This window comes from Thalassophryne amazonica, chromosome 12 (assembly GCF_902500255.1).
Source record: "Thalassophryne amazonica chromosome 12, fThaAma1.1, whole genome shotgun sequence".
Classification (NCBI taxonomy): domain Eukaryota; kingdom Metazoa; phylum Chordata; class Actinopteri; order Batrachoidiformes; family Batrachoididae; genus Thalassophryne; species Thalassophryne amazonica.
This window is the reverse complement of record NC_047114.1, coordinates 45,321,924-45,338,382: the sequence shown is the minus strand read 5'-3', so window position 1 is coordinate 45,338,382 and position 16,459 is coordinate 45,321,924. Positions and strand designations below refer to the sequence as shown.

Below are 16,459 nucleotides of genomic sequence, written 5' to 3'. Positions count from 1 at the left end.
ACCAGGTGCCATTCATTTTCAGTCAGTTTCACTATCAACTTCATTTTTTTATTTTTTTTATTTCCAACTTTATTTATTGAACTTTCTTCTTTTGTCAAACAAAATCTGACGTGCAGTCAAACAAAATAGCTTATAGCTTATACATTTAGTCCACATTTTTCATGTTCCAGCTGCATGTCAACAACCACCCCAACCGCTTCCCAAACCCAAAGGCCAAGCAAACACACATACACGATCCCACACACAAAATGTAGTCAACTTCATTTTTAGAGTCACAAGAGACAAGTTGTTGCTGTGTGTATTTTATGCAAATGCTGAGTGACGCGACACTGCGACTGCTAATCCGGGTGAATGCAGCGTAATGTGTGTTATTCAGTTGTTGGTTACATGTACGGTTATTTACAGTGAAGTTCATATTTAAATTATAAAACATCAAACCTCAATTACAGTTATTTGTCATAAGGGTTTGATAATTTATGTTTGTATTAGGAGATGTATTTGTACTGTAATTTTTTTAACTCCCTAATAGCAGTAGCGTATCAGTCCCCCCCCCCCCCCAATAAAATAAAAATAGTGGGGTTCTAATTATTGTCAAAATGTGGATTTAAGTGCCATTGTTCGGGAGCACAGTGCACACTTTCACCATCTATCCATGGCACTTGTACTTTTACATGAAAATGACTAGCAAAGTACATCCATTGAGAACAATGACAGGCAGCTGTTTCATGCATGTACACATGGAGCTGGAATCCTTCACATGTTGATGTAAGTAAACTCGGCATCAAAGACATTTATCATTCTTCACCAAACAAGCATAAGTAACGGCATCTGATGGGGGACAAAAACATTTGCACTTTAATGGTGTGCATCCAGACTACAGTGGGGCACAGCACATTGCATGAAAATGATTCACAGCCTTTTGCAGCTTTACAATCACACTGGATGACATCACATCTTTTGCGATTCTGATTAATTGTGCAGCACTAGTTTGTGTCTCTCTTTCGCGCTGTTTTTTCCCTCACTGTTGTAACGAGAGGCAGCTGGAGCTCTTGGAGTGCACATGCTACGCAGAAACTTGAGGATAAAAATTATGTAATTGACAAGCCTTTGTGAAAAGAGTTGAGGTGGAGTTGACAGAGTTGCTGTGGTAGTTAGGTTGCTGGAAACCGGCAGGTGCATGTGAGGCAAAGCAGTTTGGAATGGAGGTGACACGCACAGCAACCCACTGAAGGAACAGAGTTTTCTACAGAAAAAGCCAGCACTTGAGGAAGACTGGAGTAGATGGAAATTCATGTTCTGGTTGTAATATTAAAGGATATGGACAAACTTAGTGGAGCTGGGTTCAGGAACACAGTGGTTGACTGGTAAGTAATGGATTAAAGGACAGATGTACAGCAGGTTTATTAGTTGATAGATTGGAGGTGTTTTGGCTGCACAGGTGCCCTGTAGAAAACCTGTCAGGCCCACAAGCTTGACACTCAGAAGACACAACCAAATAAAAGCCCAGCAAAAATGCACAAAAAAAAACACCTATGGTGCTTTCGCGCCAGAGATTGTTGTGAAAACTATTGTTTTTATTATTTATTTATTTATTTATTTATTTTTAATTGATGATTACACAGACTTGCAAACCTAGCAACTGCAGTAGAAACAAAGCTTCTGGGAGCTGCATGGCTAGTACTGTACCATGGTTGCACATTTGAAAGAATAATTTACCCGCTGTATGTCTGTGCAATCCTTTACATTTATATAGCAGTGTTAGATCATTGTATACTTTATATTGATAACTTATTTTACAAGTAAACTAAACATTTTTTGAAAAAAATTTGAGAAGAGTGCAAAGCAATCAAAATCAAATCGTAAACACATTATCTGGTGTAAGATGATGACTAGTATGAGACAACTGCTTCAGTAACCACGTGTAAATGATACAAGATTAAAATGTAAAATAAATGAAGGCTCATTGGTTTATATCTCTGAGAGTTTTAACTTAACAGTTCAGTTTACTACACAGAGATATAAGCAATAACAAATCAAATTTCACAATAATTGGTTTTGTTTGTAAAGCAAATTATTTTTACATTTTTGAACATTGAAATCCTTAAAACTAAAGCCTTTACTTCCACAGCAGATGATTAGGTTAATTCTGTTTTGTCAGCTGCAGCATTCTTTCCCCTCAAGCTCACACTCATTTAACTCCACACATAACAGTGACAGGCTACTTACTGTGACACAACACTGAGTGCTCAACCGATGTGCACGAGCGAACCTCACGTCAGCATGTGCATAGAGTGAATCGCTGATGGAGGTACGTGCTGTATTTCCAGCACATTCATAATGTTATGAAGGGGTTGTTCTCGGTACATTTGCATGAAGGGCTCCAGTCTGAATGGAATCCAATTACAATGGTTCTAATTGGTGAATGCACAGGCACTGTTTACATAACCATAACAGTGATGGAAGTTTTCCAGGAATTCCTGGAAATCCAGGTTTTTACTTGATGTGTTGAATGTTTCCAGGTTATTTTTGATAGCATACATCAGAATCCCTTAATTCTCCACACCCAAACAGTTGGTGGCGGTAATGCACTGTGTTGGTTTGCAAACTGCCAATAAAGAAGGGTTATTTCTGTTTTCCTGGCCCACATTGGATTTAGTCTGTCTTCACAATGTTTGTATTGTAAAATTGTTTAGAAACATCTCTGAGACATCACAGTGGATATTAAATCTAAGATGATGACCGCTCCAATCCAGTATTGGAATTGGCTTCTGATACCAACGTAATTCAAGTATTGGAAAATACAGATACAACCTGCGGCGTTATCCGATACCAGAGAGAAGCCACGTCTGTGAAACCTCTCGACTGCTGCTGGTTCTCTGCTGTGTTTACTGCTGAGCATGAAGGGGGGAGGGGGATGTTTCTGAGCTGAAGCCAAGCTGTTTGTTCCACAGTGTTCTAAGCCACAGGTAGTGGCAAATTTCCTCCTGGCTCTCGGGTTCAAATTGTCTGTGCTGCCGAGCATGGATTTTCCAAAAAATAAACTGAATTGTTGCTGAAAAAATCTGCCACTTCAGCCTCCCAAGGCTGTGAATTACTATGAAACAGCAGCTCAGAGCACAGAGCTTCACTTTCTCTTCACTGAATGACAAAAAAATTTCCCTCAAAGTCCTTCAGCATTAATCCAGAGTTTATTGCGTGAGCATCCATCGTTGATGATACATTTAGAAATTCATAATTTATTTTACAGTTGAAAGGCTTTGTGTTTCCAAAAAGTTCCAAGTTTGCTCAGCAGGAAAATGGTACGTGAGTGAAAGATAGACATCAAGAGAGGAAGAGAGAGGGAGCGAGTAAACGGACGGAGAGCCAGTGAGAGAGGGAGCAAGAGAGAGTGGGAGAGCGAGAACTTAATTTTTACTGTAACATTTGCTTTGACAATGTAAACACGTTTCCCATGTCGTTAAAGCTCCACTGAAATTGAGAAGGAGAGAGAGACTGAGAGAGAGAGCGCTGTCTTTTCTCTTTTAAGTCTTTAAAAATAAGTCTATAAATAAAAGTACTTAATTCTTTCACCAAAACATCAAATCTTGGCTTCCATTTTTAGGTGTACCTTCTGGAAAATGGTAGCTGAACTTACAGGTCTTTTTTTTTTTAAGAAAATTCTCCTCTAAACACTTCATCATGAAGCTTTGTAACTGGGAAAACAAAATATCCTCATAAAATCAACATTAATGATAATAATAGTATTAAAGCAAACAGGTCTGGTATCGGAATAGTATCGGTATTGGCAGATATCCAAATTCAGGTATCGGGATTGGATCAGAAGTTAAAAAAAATGTGGATCGGTGTATCCCTAAGTAAGTCTCACATCTTCAAGTTCTGATAGGAGATTGAAGGATAATGTAACACGGCACCACCGCTCAACCACACAGCAGTGAATGAGAAATGCCGTTATAGATTTTAAAATGAGTTCCGTGTCATGTTGAAACTGCAAAACAAATTGATGAAATATTGTTCTGCTATAGGGAGATGATTTAAAGCTCATCAGGAATAAATTCAAATGGGGGAGGTTTGACCAAAACGACCAAAATGTTGAGTCGTTAGCTGGTAAGCTTTCAATCTGCATTTATTTATTTATTATTATTTTTTAGATGCTGTTCAGATTTATATACTGCATTTATATAGCGCTTTTTCCATCTGCATCAGACGCTCAAGGCGCTTTACAATAATGCCTCACATTCACCCCGATGTCAGGGTGCTGCCATACAAGGCGCTTACTACACACCGGAAGCAATAGGGGATTAAGGACCTTGCCCAAGGGCCCTTAGTGATTTTTCCAGTCAGGCTGGGATTTGAACCGAGGATCTTCTGGTCTCAAGCCCAACGCCTTAACCACTAGACCATCACCTTGAATGAATTTGTTAGTTCCAGTCCAGATGTTGTGAAGCAGATAGTAAATAACACCCGCAGCGCCACTTTTACGCAGCGCTTCTCTGTGAAAATTTCAAATAAATAAAATGAAACAGCCACGCCAGCCAGGGTGAAAGTAAGATTATTTATTAATTTCTGGACCAAGTTGAAAGAAATCCAAAGCCACTTCACTGGAATATGGAGTATATCATCGAGAAATTAATCTCATTCGTGGATATTGTGAGACTTCTAATTGAATCGCTAAATGAATGGTGAGATATTTATCACAACAAAGCATTCAGGCAGTAAAACTGAAGTCACTACTTTGCAGAATACAGATCAACACAACAAAAATAAATCATTTTCTAACATTTGTTCAGCAGTTTTAGTCATTACCCCCACATCATTTATATTACATATAATGCACACTTATGAAAGCCCATGCCATAATTTATTTTTTATTTATTTAACATTTATTTAACCAGCTGATGCTCCTTTGTCAGCTTGTCGCAGCACCTGAACGCTGCACAAAACAGCATTTTCAGATCACTTTAACCCAAGTTTAGGTCAGCGCATCATAGATTTCTATTTAATCTAATGTCTGACGATGCAGAATAACACAAAGCAAGATGGCGGCTGCTGAGAACAGCTCATGGGATTAAATGGTGGATTAAATAGAAATCGATCGTGACGATGCAAGTTGTGTGAAAAGACTCTTTTCTGGGGTGGAAATATTGACCTGACCCCCCCCCCAAAATATAGACCCCTTCACCAGGGGCTTCGGGTTTTTGGCCCTTGCCAAAACGTTTTTTTTTTTTTCCTCGTGGCCCAATTTCATCACTGTCATAATAAAAGTAATCACATAGAATATTGTGTGACTTTGACATGTCAGCAAAGCAGCACCTGCCCCCCTAATTTTAGGACAGTCATCCCACATTCTTCTATTTTTAGCAGAAGAGATTTATCAATCTGGACTGTTTAATGTTTTTGTGTTAATCTTTTCACACAGGTCAAAATTATTTTAATGGCTGCAGTATTGATTTACAACACAAATACTGTAATGGGCTAAATGGCTACATAATTGTACAGGGCAAGCTAAAAAACACTGTCTTCATAGTCACAGCTTCTTGTTGCTATTGAACAGGTGAAAATGTCATTAGAAGTGTCTGGTTGCATGAAGAGGATGCCTGTCGAGGTAAACGTGCATCTTCACTAAATATAAAGCAATTTTTAAAATGAAGATTGTACACATTGCACATATATTGGAAAAGCCCTCCATGACATCACCTATAGGTTTTCTGAAGAGTGGTTTTGAAGCTCAAATATTGTAATTCTGAATGTCGCCATATTTGCATTGCTTACGCTGCCTGAATTTAAGCTACTGTATGTAGCTGGAGGTGCATGAAAGGGAGGTGATGGTCTTGTGTTTAAGTGGAGGGCTTGAGACCAGAGGATCCTCGGTTAAAATCCCCGTCAGGCCAGAAAATCACTGAGGGTCCTTGGGCAAGGTCCTTAATCCCCAAGTTGCTCCCTTTGTTTAGTGAGCGCCTGCCATGGCAGCACCCTGACATCAGCTTATGAGTGTGAGGAATCATCATTGTAAAGCGCCTTGAGTTTCTGATTCTGATGGAAAAGGGCTATATAAATGCAGTCTATTTACTATTTAAGTTCTGACCAACCCAGACATGGGTAAAGGAATCAAGTGCGAACAAGACCCTGCCTGACCTCAGCTGGATGAGTGAAGCATCTCAGTTACCAAACAAGCTAACGCTACCAGACTATCCTTGATTTGGGTATTTTATTGAACACTATTTTCGTGTACTATGAAGTGGATTTCTTGACTGGTGGCTTGAGTGCGGGTATTAAAAATTCTGATTAGCTTGTTCCCTCATTAACCATGGAATAATAGTGGAGCTAACATCACAAAGCTACTGATACTTGCTAACAGTACTAACATGCAAATTAAATGATTAAATAAAATTTTATTCAGTGGAAAGTATTGGAGTACAGACTTAATAGATGGTTTGTTTGGACAATTTACTGCAAAACAAACCCCATTATTACAGATGTTTGCAAAAAACAAAAAATGCTCAGAAAAGATAGTCACAGTCTGTACACAGCACAGAGCAGCCACTGCTAGTGGTCTTAGCTAGCAGGGCTGTGGACTTGGTTTATGGCACACACAACCTGTCACTCAAAGCAACCCCACCTACAATTTTTCACAACGTTATGGCTTAAAATACAGTGCATCTGGAAATTATTCACAGCGCTTCACTTTTTCCACTTTTTTTAAATCTTATAACCCATATTCCAAAATGGATGAAATTAATTTTCCCCTCAAAATTATAGACACAATACCCCATAATGATGATGTGAAAAAGTTTTTTTTTTGGGGGGGGGGGGGGGGGGGGGGATTTTTTGCAAATCACAGGTACATAAATACAACCCCTGGCAATAATGGAATCACTTGCCCCGGAGGATGTTCATTCAGTTGTTTAATTTTGTAGAAAAAAAGCAGATCACAGACATGACACAAAACTAAAGTCATTTGAAATGGCAACTTTCTGGCTTTAAGAAACACTATAAGAAATCAAGAAAAAAAAAATTGTGGCAGTCAGTAATGGTTACTTTTTTAGACCAAGCAGAGGGAAAAAAATATGGACTCACACATTTCTTAGGAATAAATTATGGAATCACCCTAAGGAACGAATGGGAGGAAACTGGAGTCAACGTATGTGACTGAACTGTAAGAAACCACCTAAAGGAAATAGGATTTACATACAGAAAAGCTAAATGAAAGCCATCATTAACACCTAAACAGAAAAAAACAAGGTTAGAATGGGCTACGGAAAAGCAATCATGGACTGTGGATGACTGGATGAAAGTCATATTCAGTGATGAATCTCGAATCTGCATTGGGCAAGGTGATGATGCTGGAACTTTTGGAGATTTATAAAGATGACTGCCTGAAGAGAACATGTAGATTTCCACAGTCATTGATGATATGGGGCTGCATGTCAGGTAAAGGCACTGGGGAGATGGCTGTCATTACATCATCAATAAACTGTTTGTCACTCATTAAGTCCATGCCTCAGAGAGCGCAAGCTGTTATAAAAGCCAGAGGTGGTGCAACAAAATACTAGTGATGTGTTGGCGCGTTCTTTTGTTTTTCATGATTCCATAATTTTTTCCTCAGAATTGAGTGATTCCATATTTTTTTTTCCCTCTGCTTGGTCTAAAAAAGCAACCGTTACTGAGTGCCACAATTTTTTTTTCCTGATTTCTTATAGTGTTTCTTAAAGCCAGAAAGTTGCCATTTGAAATAACTTTAGTTTTGTGTCAAGTCTGTGATCTGCTTTTTTTCTACAAAATTAAACAACTGAATGAACATCCTCCGAGGCTGGTGATTCCAAAATTTTTGCCAGGGGTTGTATTCACAGCCTTTGTCATGAAGCTCAAAATTGAGCGCAAGTGCATCCTGTTTCCACTGATAATCTTTGAGATGTTTCAGCAGCTTAATTGGAGTCCACCTGGGGTAAATTCAGTTGATTTGACTTGATTTGGAAAGTCACACACCTGTCTACATATAAGGTTCCACAGTTGACAGTGCATGTCAGGGCACAAACCAAGCACGAAGTCAAAGAAATTGTCTGCAGACCTCAGAGACAGGATTGTCTCAAGGCACAAATCCGAGGAAGGGTATAGAAACATTTCTGCTGCTTTGACAGTCCCAATGAGCACAGTGGCCTCCTTCATCAGTCAATGGAAGAAGTTCGGATCCACCAGGGCTCTTCCTTGAGCTAGCTGCCTGTCTAAACTGAGCGATCAGGGGTGAGCTCCAGCATTCCTCTGTGGAGAGAGGAGAACAACAACCATCTCTACAGCAATCCACCAATAAGGCCTGTATGGTAGAGTGGCCAGGCGGAAGCCACTCCTTAGTAAAAGGCACATGGCAGCCCACCTGGAGTTTCTCACAGGCCATGAGAAACAAAATTCTCTGGTTTGATGAGACAAAGATTGAACTCTGGTGTGAATGCCAGGTGTCATGTTTGGAGGAAACCAGGCACAATCCCTACAGTGAAGCATGGTGGTGGCAGCATCATGCTGTGGGGATGTTTTTCAGCAGCAGGATTGAGGGAAAGATGAATGCAGCAATGTACTGATGCATCCTGGATGAAAAGTTGTTCCATAATGTTCTTGACCTGAGACTGGGGTGATGGTTGATCTTTCAGCAAGACAGTGACCCTCAACACACAGCCAAGATATCAAAGGCTTCAGGACAACTCTGTGAATATCCTTGAGTGACCCACCCAGAGCCCAGACCTGAAAATGATTGAGCATCTCTGGAGAGATCTGAAAATGTCTGTGCACCAACGCTCCCATCCAACCGAATGGAGCTTGAGACGTGCTACAAAGAGGAATGGACAAAACTGGCCAAAGATGTGCACCAAGCTTGTGGCATTATATTCAAGAAGACTTGAGCCAGTAATTGCTGCCAAAGGTGCATCAACAAAGTATTGAGCAAAGGGTGTGAATACATATGTGCATGTGATTTCATGTTTTTTTTATTTTTAATAAATTTGCAAAAAAAAAAAAAAAACTTCTTTCATGTTGTCATTATGGGGTGTTATGAGTAGAAGTTTGAGGGGAAAAAATGAATTTACTCCATTTTGGCGTAACATAGCCTGTGTGTGGGCCAGTGAGATATCCAGTGTTATTTACAGATCAGTGGGGACAGCCAGTTATCTTCTCCAGTGGCAAACTATACTATATGCTTTAGGTTCACAATATGAATCATAACAGTCCTGTTGACATTGCTTGGCTGATAATGGGTAAATGAAAGTTTGAAGCGATCATAGTGATAAATATTTTTGGTCTATTTTCAAATCACTTACCTAATGTAGAAGTTAGTTTAATGTTCATTAAAGAGCAGATTGACTACAAAAGCTTGGAAAATTATGGCAATTCCTCGTACAAGATGGCAGAAGAAAATACTGGGGAAATGAACTTGATGTCTGCTCTAGTTCCCCCCCCCCCCCCCCCCCCCCCCATCCAGCCACCCACCTCTGTGGTTACCTGTTAGTAATATCCAGGATCCAGGCTCTCTTTAATTCTGCTTAATAAAACATGAAGGTGTGGACCCAAACACAGGGTGCCATTTTGATCTAAACCTCACCAACTGATTGAGAGCTCATTTGTCATCATTGTGACCAAATTATTGCACAGGGAATGACATGTTTGAGGAGCAATTTGGATCACTTTATCTCCTCCATGACTCCTCCTTGTTGCAAGTTTCCAGCAGTGTAATATGTAGATGGATCTTGTTGTTAGCCACAGCATTTGACATCACGATGCATATGTTTTTTTTTAAATGTATAAAAAATACTCTTGCATTGATAAATTTTAAACTCAGAGGTGTATGTTTCTTATGAATTCAGCAATTTGGAGCCAGATCTCTGTTTCTATCCCAATGTTTGAGAGCTTTAGTTACCTCACAGTGCTACTAGATTGAAATCCTTTCCTTTTGTGCATTACTTCAAACATGTTTCTCACAAGGAATCTGATGCATGTTGTCACTGGTCTTTCACAATCACTGCTGGGTGCACTCCTCTTCCGTTTCTCGCCTACTACCTCTTCTCCCGTTCTTCTATCCGTAGAACTCTGATTTGAAGAGAGGGAGCTCCCCTGCTTACTCAGTATGTAATCTATCTTCCTGCTCCTCCTTGCTGAGCACAGCTTTGTTCCATTAAAAAGACTGATTTTTGCTTCTTTTTCATCTCATTATATATAATTTTACAGACCCCAGAGAAGAAGGTCTCTGAATCATCTAGAGGGAGAAAAAGAAAAGCTGAGACCTATTCAGAAAGTAGTCAAGGTACAGTTGACATTTGCTCAAAATCTGCCAAGTGTGAATTCTAATAGCTTAACTTAAATACTATTTATTCATTTTCTGTGCAGGGAAGACCTCTACACGTGGGCCCAAGATCAGCGACTACTTCGATGTAAGTATTACTGTCCCAGGCAAACTTGTATGAGCAGTATGTGATGGGAGTGTGGGTGGGGGAATGAGCAAATTCATGGAGCTACAAGGGGGAACGGAAAGATTGCAACAAGCACACTTTTCATGTTTGACACTGTCATGCAAATGATTTTGTTATTGATATCAGCATTAAAATATGTTGTTCTGCCTAACTTTTGACATTTGATCATTTCTGACAATTTAAGTACTCTTTCCTTTCCTAATATGTAGGGCTGCCACAATATGTCAACTAGACATTACTACGTTGACTATTGAAACCGTCGACAACAAATTTAGTAATCGACGAGTCATTTGCTTTGAACCTTGAACCAATGAAACAGTGCTTCGATCTGCTGCTTCGTTGGATCTTTGCTTTGCTCATCTTCAGAAGCGGCAACTCCGCTTCTTATCTCCTCTCAAAGCCATTAAAATATGTTAATCGTGAGTCACTTTTGTGCAGATTAAAGTAACTAACTGGGACTCCTGTCTTTTGTGAGAAAGAAACGAGAATCGTCCTCCGTTCTGTTGCTCCAAACGCTGCACCGCCGAGTCAAGTTATAAAGATAGAGTCTGCTCGGAATTAATAACTTCAATGCGAATCGAGAGTTAAGAATGTAACTACGGTTCTATGAATTCCGGATGACCGCCAGAGGGCACTGTTTTAGCACCTGGATAACTACAACCCCTGGCAAAAATTATGGAATCACCGGCCTCGGAGGATGTTCATTCAGTTGTTTCATTTTGTAGAAAAAAAGCAGATCACAGACATGACACAAAACTAAAGTCATTTCAAATGGCAACTTTCTGGCTTTAAGAAACACTATAAGAAATCAAGAAAAAAAGATTGTGGCAGTCAGTAACGGTTACTTTTTTAGACCAAGCAGAGGAAAAAAATATGGAATCACTCAATTCTGAGGAAAAAATTATGGAATCACCCTGTAAATTTTCATCCCCAAAGCACCTGGATGATTTAATACCAACAAGGTCACGAAGAGTCAGCCTCACCTAGCATCAGCAGTGGGGAGTGGAGGCAGACAACACCACCAAAGTTACCGCAGGAGGAGTGGCCACATCCAGTCTGTAATAGCGGGCGAAGATACAGGACGAAGCCCATGTAGCAGCAGCACAAATATCACTCAAAGGAACACCTCTCAGTGCAGCTCAGGAGGTGGACATCCCTCTGGTGGAATGGCACGCCCAACACAGTACACTACCACGTAGTTAACGGGGTTAGCGACACAACTAAAGAAGTAGCCAGCTTTCGTCAAAATAACACAGCTAAAGGGTTAGCGGCTAGCAGCTAATGACTTCAACTGTGCACAGAGAAAAATACCCAGCAGGGCAGCGGCAAAGGCGTGCACCTGGCAAGGAAGGTGTACTCACGACAAAACGATGAAGCCGTGTCTCGCAGCCTCTGGAGGACGTGTGCAGTGCACGTAGCTCCAACCGAACGTGGGTTGCGAGGCTACAAGCGAGAGCGGCAATCACAGCAAAATGCATTCTCAACCTCTTCAGAATGCGAGAATGTAGAAAAGAAACGATTGCTGGGGTTTGTCTGGTATATAAAGACAACCAGTGACGTCACCCAGGTCACATCCAATGGCGTGACTTTGTTGGTATATACTCTCGACCTCTCTGTGCTGCGCACATGTAATTATCCAGGTGCTAAAGCACCGCCCTCTGGCGGTCAGGAGGAATGAAATAGAACACCATTTAAATCAAATGACACCTCTTTCCAAACGTTGTAATACAAACAATAAACTGCAATCGATCAAAAAAAAATTTTTTTCTTCCCAAAATGAGACATCCTGGCTGATGTGCAGCAGCCTAAGACTGTATGGCTGCAGACCTGCAGACTCCAGCAGCCAGCTGAGCTCAGCTCAGATGTATGGAGTCACATCCATGCTGTTGATGTCTGAAAGGAAATGCTTTTGACAAAAACTACAGTTTTTTTTTTTTTTCTATCTATGTGCAGAGATCATGGGCCCACCATGTAGAATTTATTTATGTCCAGAGATCAAGGATCTAGTGACCAATTTCATATTTATTTACTTTAAGACTCAAAATGTTGTTGAAATAGAAAACCTGTAAAGCCTATTTGTAGCCCACAGAAAATTCACAGGAGGTATCGATAAGGAATTGGATTGCTAAGCGGAATTGATAATGGTATCGATAAAATGCGATAAGCTGCAATTTATGTATGATCTCCTGTGTCCGACTATCGTACGTATGTGTACGATAGTCGACTAATCGCAAAAATAATCGTTGACTAGTCGACTATCAAAATAGTCGTTTGTGGCAGCTCTACTAATATGCAACCCTGAAACTATGTTTGATCTGGATTGTTTCCAAATGTTAAATAATAATGTTAAAAGCAGTGTTGCCACAGTTACTTTGAAAAAGTAATCCAATTACTGATTACTGATTACTCCTTGAAAAAGTAACTTAGTTACTTTACTGATTACTCAATTATAAAAGTAACTAAGTTAGATTACTAGTTACTTTTTTAGTTACTTTTCCCAGCTGTCGACAACAACCCTCTGCCACCTCAACAACAACTCATGACAATGATACCTGTTTTGCCAAAATTCACTTTATAGTCACCCTTTCTTGATTTCAATGAAAATAAATACTTGTTTTATAAAAAGTAAAATAAAGACCTCTTTCTTGACCTCATATTTAACTGTTGACAGCACTGTAACAGTAAAACTTGCAATTTCGAACCTACATTTTTTATAAATGTAACTATTAAATTCTAACATTTTTCTAACATTTAAATTCTCTCTAAACATTTTACTTGTCGAAATTATTATTATTTTAAGCAATATTAGTAGTTGTAGTAAAAAACGGCTTCAAAACTGTTGTGCACATCCTTGCCCCACGCCCCCATTCCATCTGGATTCGCCCCTGCTTTGGCGTTTGAGCACAAAGAATGGATTACATTTATTTATGCAGAAAACATGACCAGATTTACAGGTAAGAAAGTTTTATTGCGTTTTCACATCATGTGGTCCTCAGAAAGAGAGTTTAGGTGCATTTGAGTGGAAAATAGTGTTAGTTGTTGACACGTCGCGGAGGATCAGCTGTTTTTAACGAGACGATACGGAGCGGCTCAGCTCAGAATTCTAAATAAAGGAGGAAAAAAGTATAAAAATGTCTTTGTAAAGCTCAGTGCAGGTATGCTGATCACCGCGCTTTAAGAGGTGAGGACGAGTCGAGCAGCTGCAAAAAAACGCAGATGAAAAGCTCACAGCTCGCTTAAAGTGGGCAGTTCAGTCGAACCCCGACCTCCTGCCCACGGACCAAGTTTAATGCTGCTATCGACCCACAATGAAAAATAATAGTAACGCACAGTGACATGGAGAAGTAACTTTAATCTGATTACTGATTTGGAAAGATTAACGCGTTAGATTACTCGTTACTAAAAAAAGTGGTCAGATTAGAGTAACGCGTTACTAAGTAACGCGTTACTGGCATCACTGGTTAAAAGTAATGATTTTGAGTTTGAATTTTCAGTCACCCAAGGTCAAATTTTATATGATAAACAGAAAAGTGATGCATGACTTCATATTAGTGTTTAATAGTAACCACAGCTTTACTGAATTTCTTCAAGAAGCTACTCTAAATATTTCCTTTATATAAAGAATGGGACCAAATTTTGACACTGTCTGTGAGTTTGACTTTTAATCTATTTTTCTCAAACTCAGATCACTTTGTTCTTGGCTGACCCTCAAGTTTCTTCCAAATTGGATCAAAAATCTTCCAGTTAATTTGTTTACACCCTGATGGACACAGGACTAAAAACAACATCCTGGTGTGTGTGTGTGTGTGTGTGTGTGTTGTTACCAGTGGTGGACACAGCTAACCAAAAAGTTAGCTTTGATAACTGCTAATCTGCTAACTGAAAAGTTAACTTTTGTTATGCTAAACAGATAAACCACTAAAAAAATTTTATCGGAAGTTACAGCGAACCACTGACTTTTAGTATTGACTTGCTATACTGTCGACTACTGATAAGCCAGTTTCGAGTTTAACCACTGGAAGGGCTGCTGGTTGAACTCAAAGGCGATGACAAACTGAAAACAATGAGTCAGAGCTTCTGTCTTTATGCACTCTGCCCGCTGCTGCCAAAAACAGAATGTCATTTACTTTCCACATGCAACGACACAGACAGTGGGGAGGAGACATGAAACGCAAAGCACTTTTCACTCGTGGTTTCATTTATAAACAAAACTAATTCTGGACAGTTTATCAACATTAATGGCAACTCTGTCATTTTTACAAAGTGAAAATATTGCACACATCTTTTAAAGTAATGCTTTTGAAATATTTTTTGTTTATTTCAGTTTCATGACAGTATTTCCCATAATGACTTTTGGCGAGTGTGTCTGTTAATGCTCAAACCTTCAGAATTAGTGCATTACTTTGGTCCACTCAAATTTTCTTCTGTGAACAAGAGAAAACTTTTAACAAAGCATGTTTCCTCTCCCAAAAGCTTTGAATTGACCATGTTTGTGGATTGTGACTCCAAACCGCCGAGGCAGCAAACGAGTCTCTCCAGAGTCCAGCAAGTGTCACAGAACTGCTAAACAAAGACAGGTCATCTATAAAAACTCTCACTGTATTAAAAAAAAAAAAAAGTTTTTAGCTCAGAGAATGCCTGCCTGATTTTGTGGCACCAGTAATTTATTTATTTATTTAATTTTTTTTTAGTTTTCATCAGTGAAGCTCGGATACTTTTCCCCCCACTTTTCATCAGTGAAGCTCAGGCACTTTGTTGTTTTGTGTGTGTGTGTCTGTGTGTGTGTGTGTGTGTGTGGGGGGGGGGGGGTTCCTTTTCAACAGTGAAGCTCGGACACTTTGTTGTGGTTTTTTGTTTATTTGTTTTGTGTTTTTGTTTAGTTTTCCACTTTTCATCAGTGAAGCTTGGACAATTTTTCTTGTTGTTTCTTTTTCCTAGTTTTGTTGTTGTTGTTGGATGGACCAAACAAATGAGTAATTGGACTATTTTCTGGTGCTTCATTGTCTGCATGATGTGCGAGTGTGTTTGTGTGAATGGGTAAATGTGAGGCATAATTGTAAAGCTCTGAGCATCTGATGGAGGTGGAAAAGCACTATATAAATGCAATCTATTTACCATTTTAGAGGACAAGTTGGGACATGCCTATCTCGGCTTTCAGTGCTTACCAGTCGAGTGAGTATAAGAGAAATTGTGGAGAGCTGGGCGCTTTTTCACACGTGATGCTCAAAGTCATACTTCTGTAAACTGCGGCCTGGTTTGCACAAACAGAGATGCAGTTTGCTCTGCAGACGACATGAAATATTACGTCGTGTCGGCCCTCAGCAGCTCCTCGGTATTTACCATTTTAGGCTACATCACTTTTATGGCTAAAAATAGCTTTGAATCTTTGTGCATTTTTCAGGTGCTGTATGGCAAATTTTATTTTTATCAGCTACATCAGGACTCACACAACTTAAAAAGTTGGAAGTAATGATTCATGCCTTTTAAACACTTGATCATCAATGAAATCATCTGCTGAGGTGAACGGTACCAAGGAAATCCTGCCCCATCTTGGCCCTTCATGGCACACTATTGCCCACCCCTGGCCTAGAATTTTAAAAATAAACTCAACCTACTGATACGCCCACACTCTTGCCCAGTCAGCATGAGACAAGTGCAGCTGTTGAGCCTTTAAAAAAAATGCAAGATCTTTTTGGGTACATTCTGTATCCATTTCTATCATCAAAACAAAGGCTTCTTTGTCTTTGATAGTCTGAGTCAGTCAGATAAAATATGTAGTCGACTGGTGTAGCACTGACGTACTTCTTACATAAAACTATGTTGAGCTTCTTAATTCTATTTTTTTTCTTCTACCAAGTTCCATGGTGGAAACGGTTCCAGTCCAGTTAGAGGCCTCCCATCAGCTCGTCGCTCTCCGCAGAACTCACACTCTGGCCCAGGTTCCATTGTGAGTAAATTACTTGCCAAAATAGTTAAATGTTTATATAAGGGATTCAAAAGTGTTGTTTTGC

The 16,459-nt window shown here is 39.6% G+C and overlaps 1 protein-coding gene and 1 long non-coding RNA gene across 3 annotated transcripts in view; one reads left to right on the top strand and one right to left on the bottom strand.

Annotated features, from left to right (window-relative positions):
- Positions 1–16,459, top strand: part of LOC117521145 (serine/threonine-protein kinase tousled-like 1-B) — an 82,476-nt gene that overhangs the window by 12,382 nt on the left and 53,635 nt on the right. Inside the window, exons 4-7 of one of the 2 annotated variants that reach the window (XM_034182488.1) lie at positions 10,065–10,103; positions 10,207–10,282; positions 10,366–10,409; positions 16,306–16,395. In XM_034182488.1, the coding sequence (XP_034038379.1) occupies positions 10,065–10,103; positions 10,207–10,282; positions 10,366–10,409; positions 16,306–16,395 (249 nt within the window). The remainder of the gene's footprint in view (positions 1–10,064; positions 10,104–10,206; positions 10,283–10,365; positions 10,410–16,305; positions 16,396–16,459) is intronic. The other variant, XM_034182489.1, reaches the window with a different exon arrangement.
- LOC117521147 lies at positions 7,462–16,297 on the bottom strand. The gene is made up of 3 exons (XR_004563899.1): positions 15,979–16,297; positions 11,966–11,970; positions 7,462–7,471 (listed from the first exon to the last, which is right to left on the bottom strand). It is a non-coding gene; the product is annotated as an uncharacterized LOC117521147 (long non-coding RNA).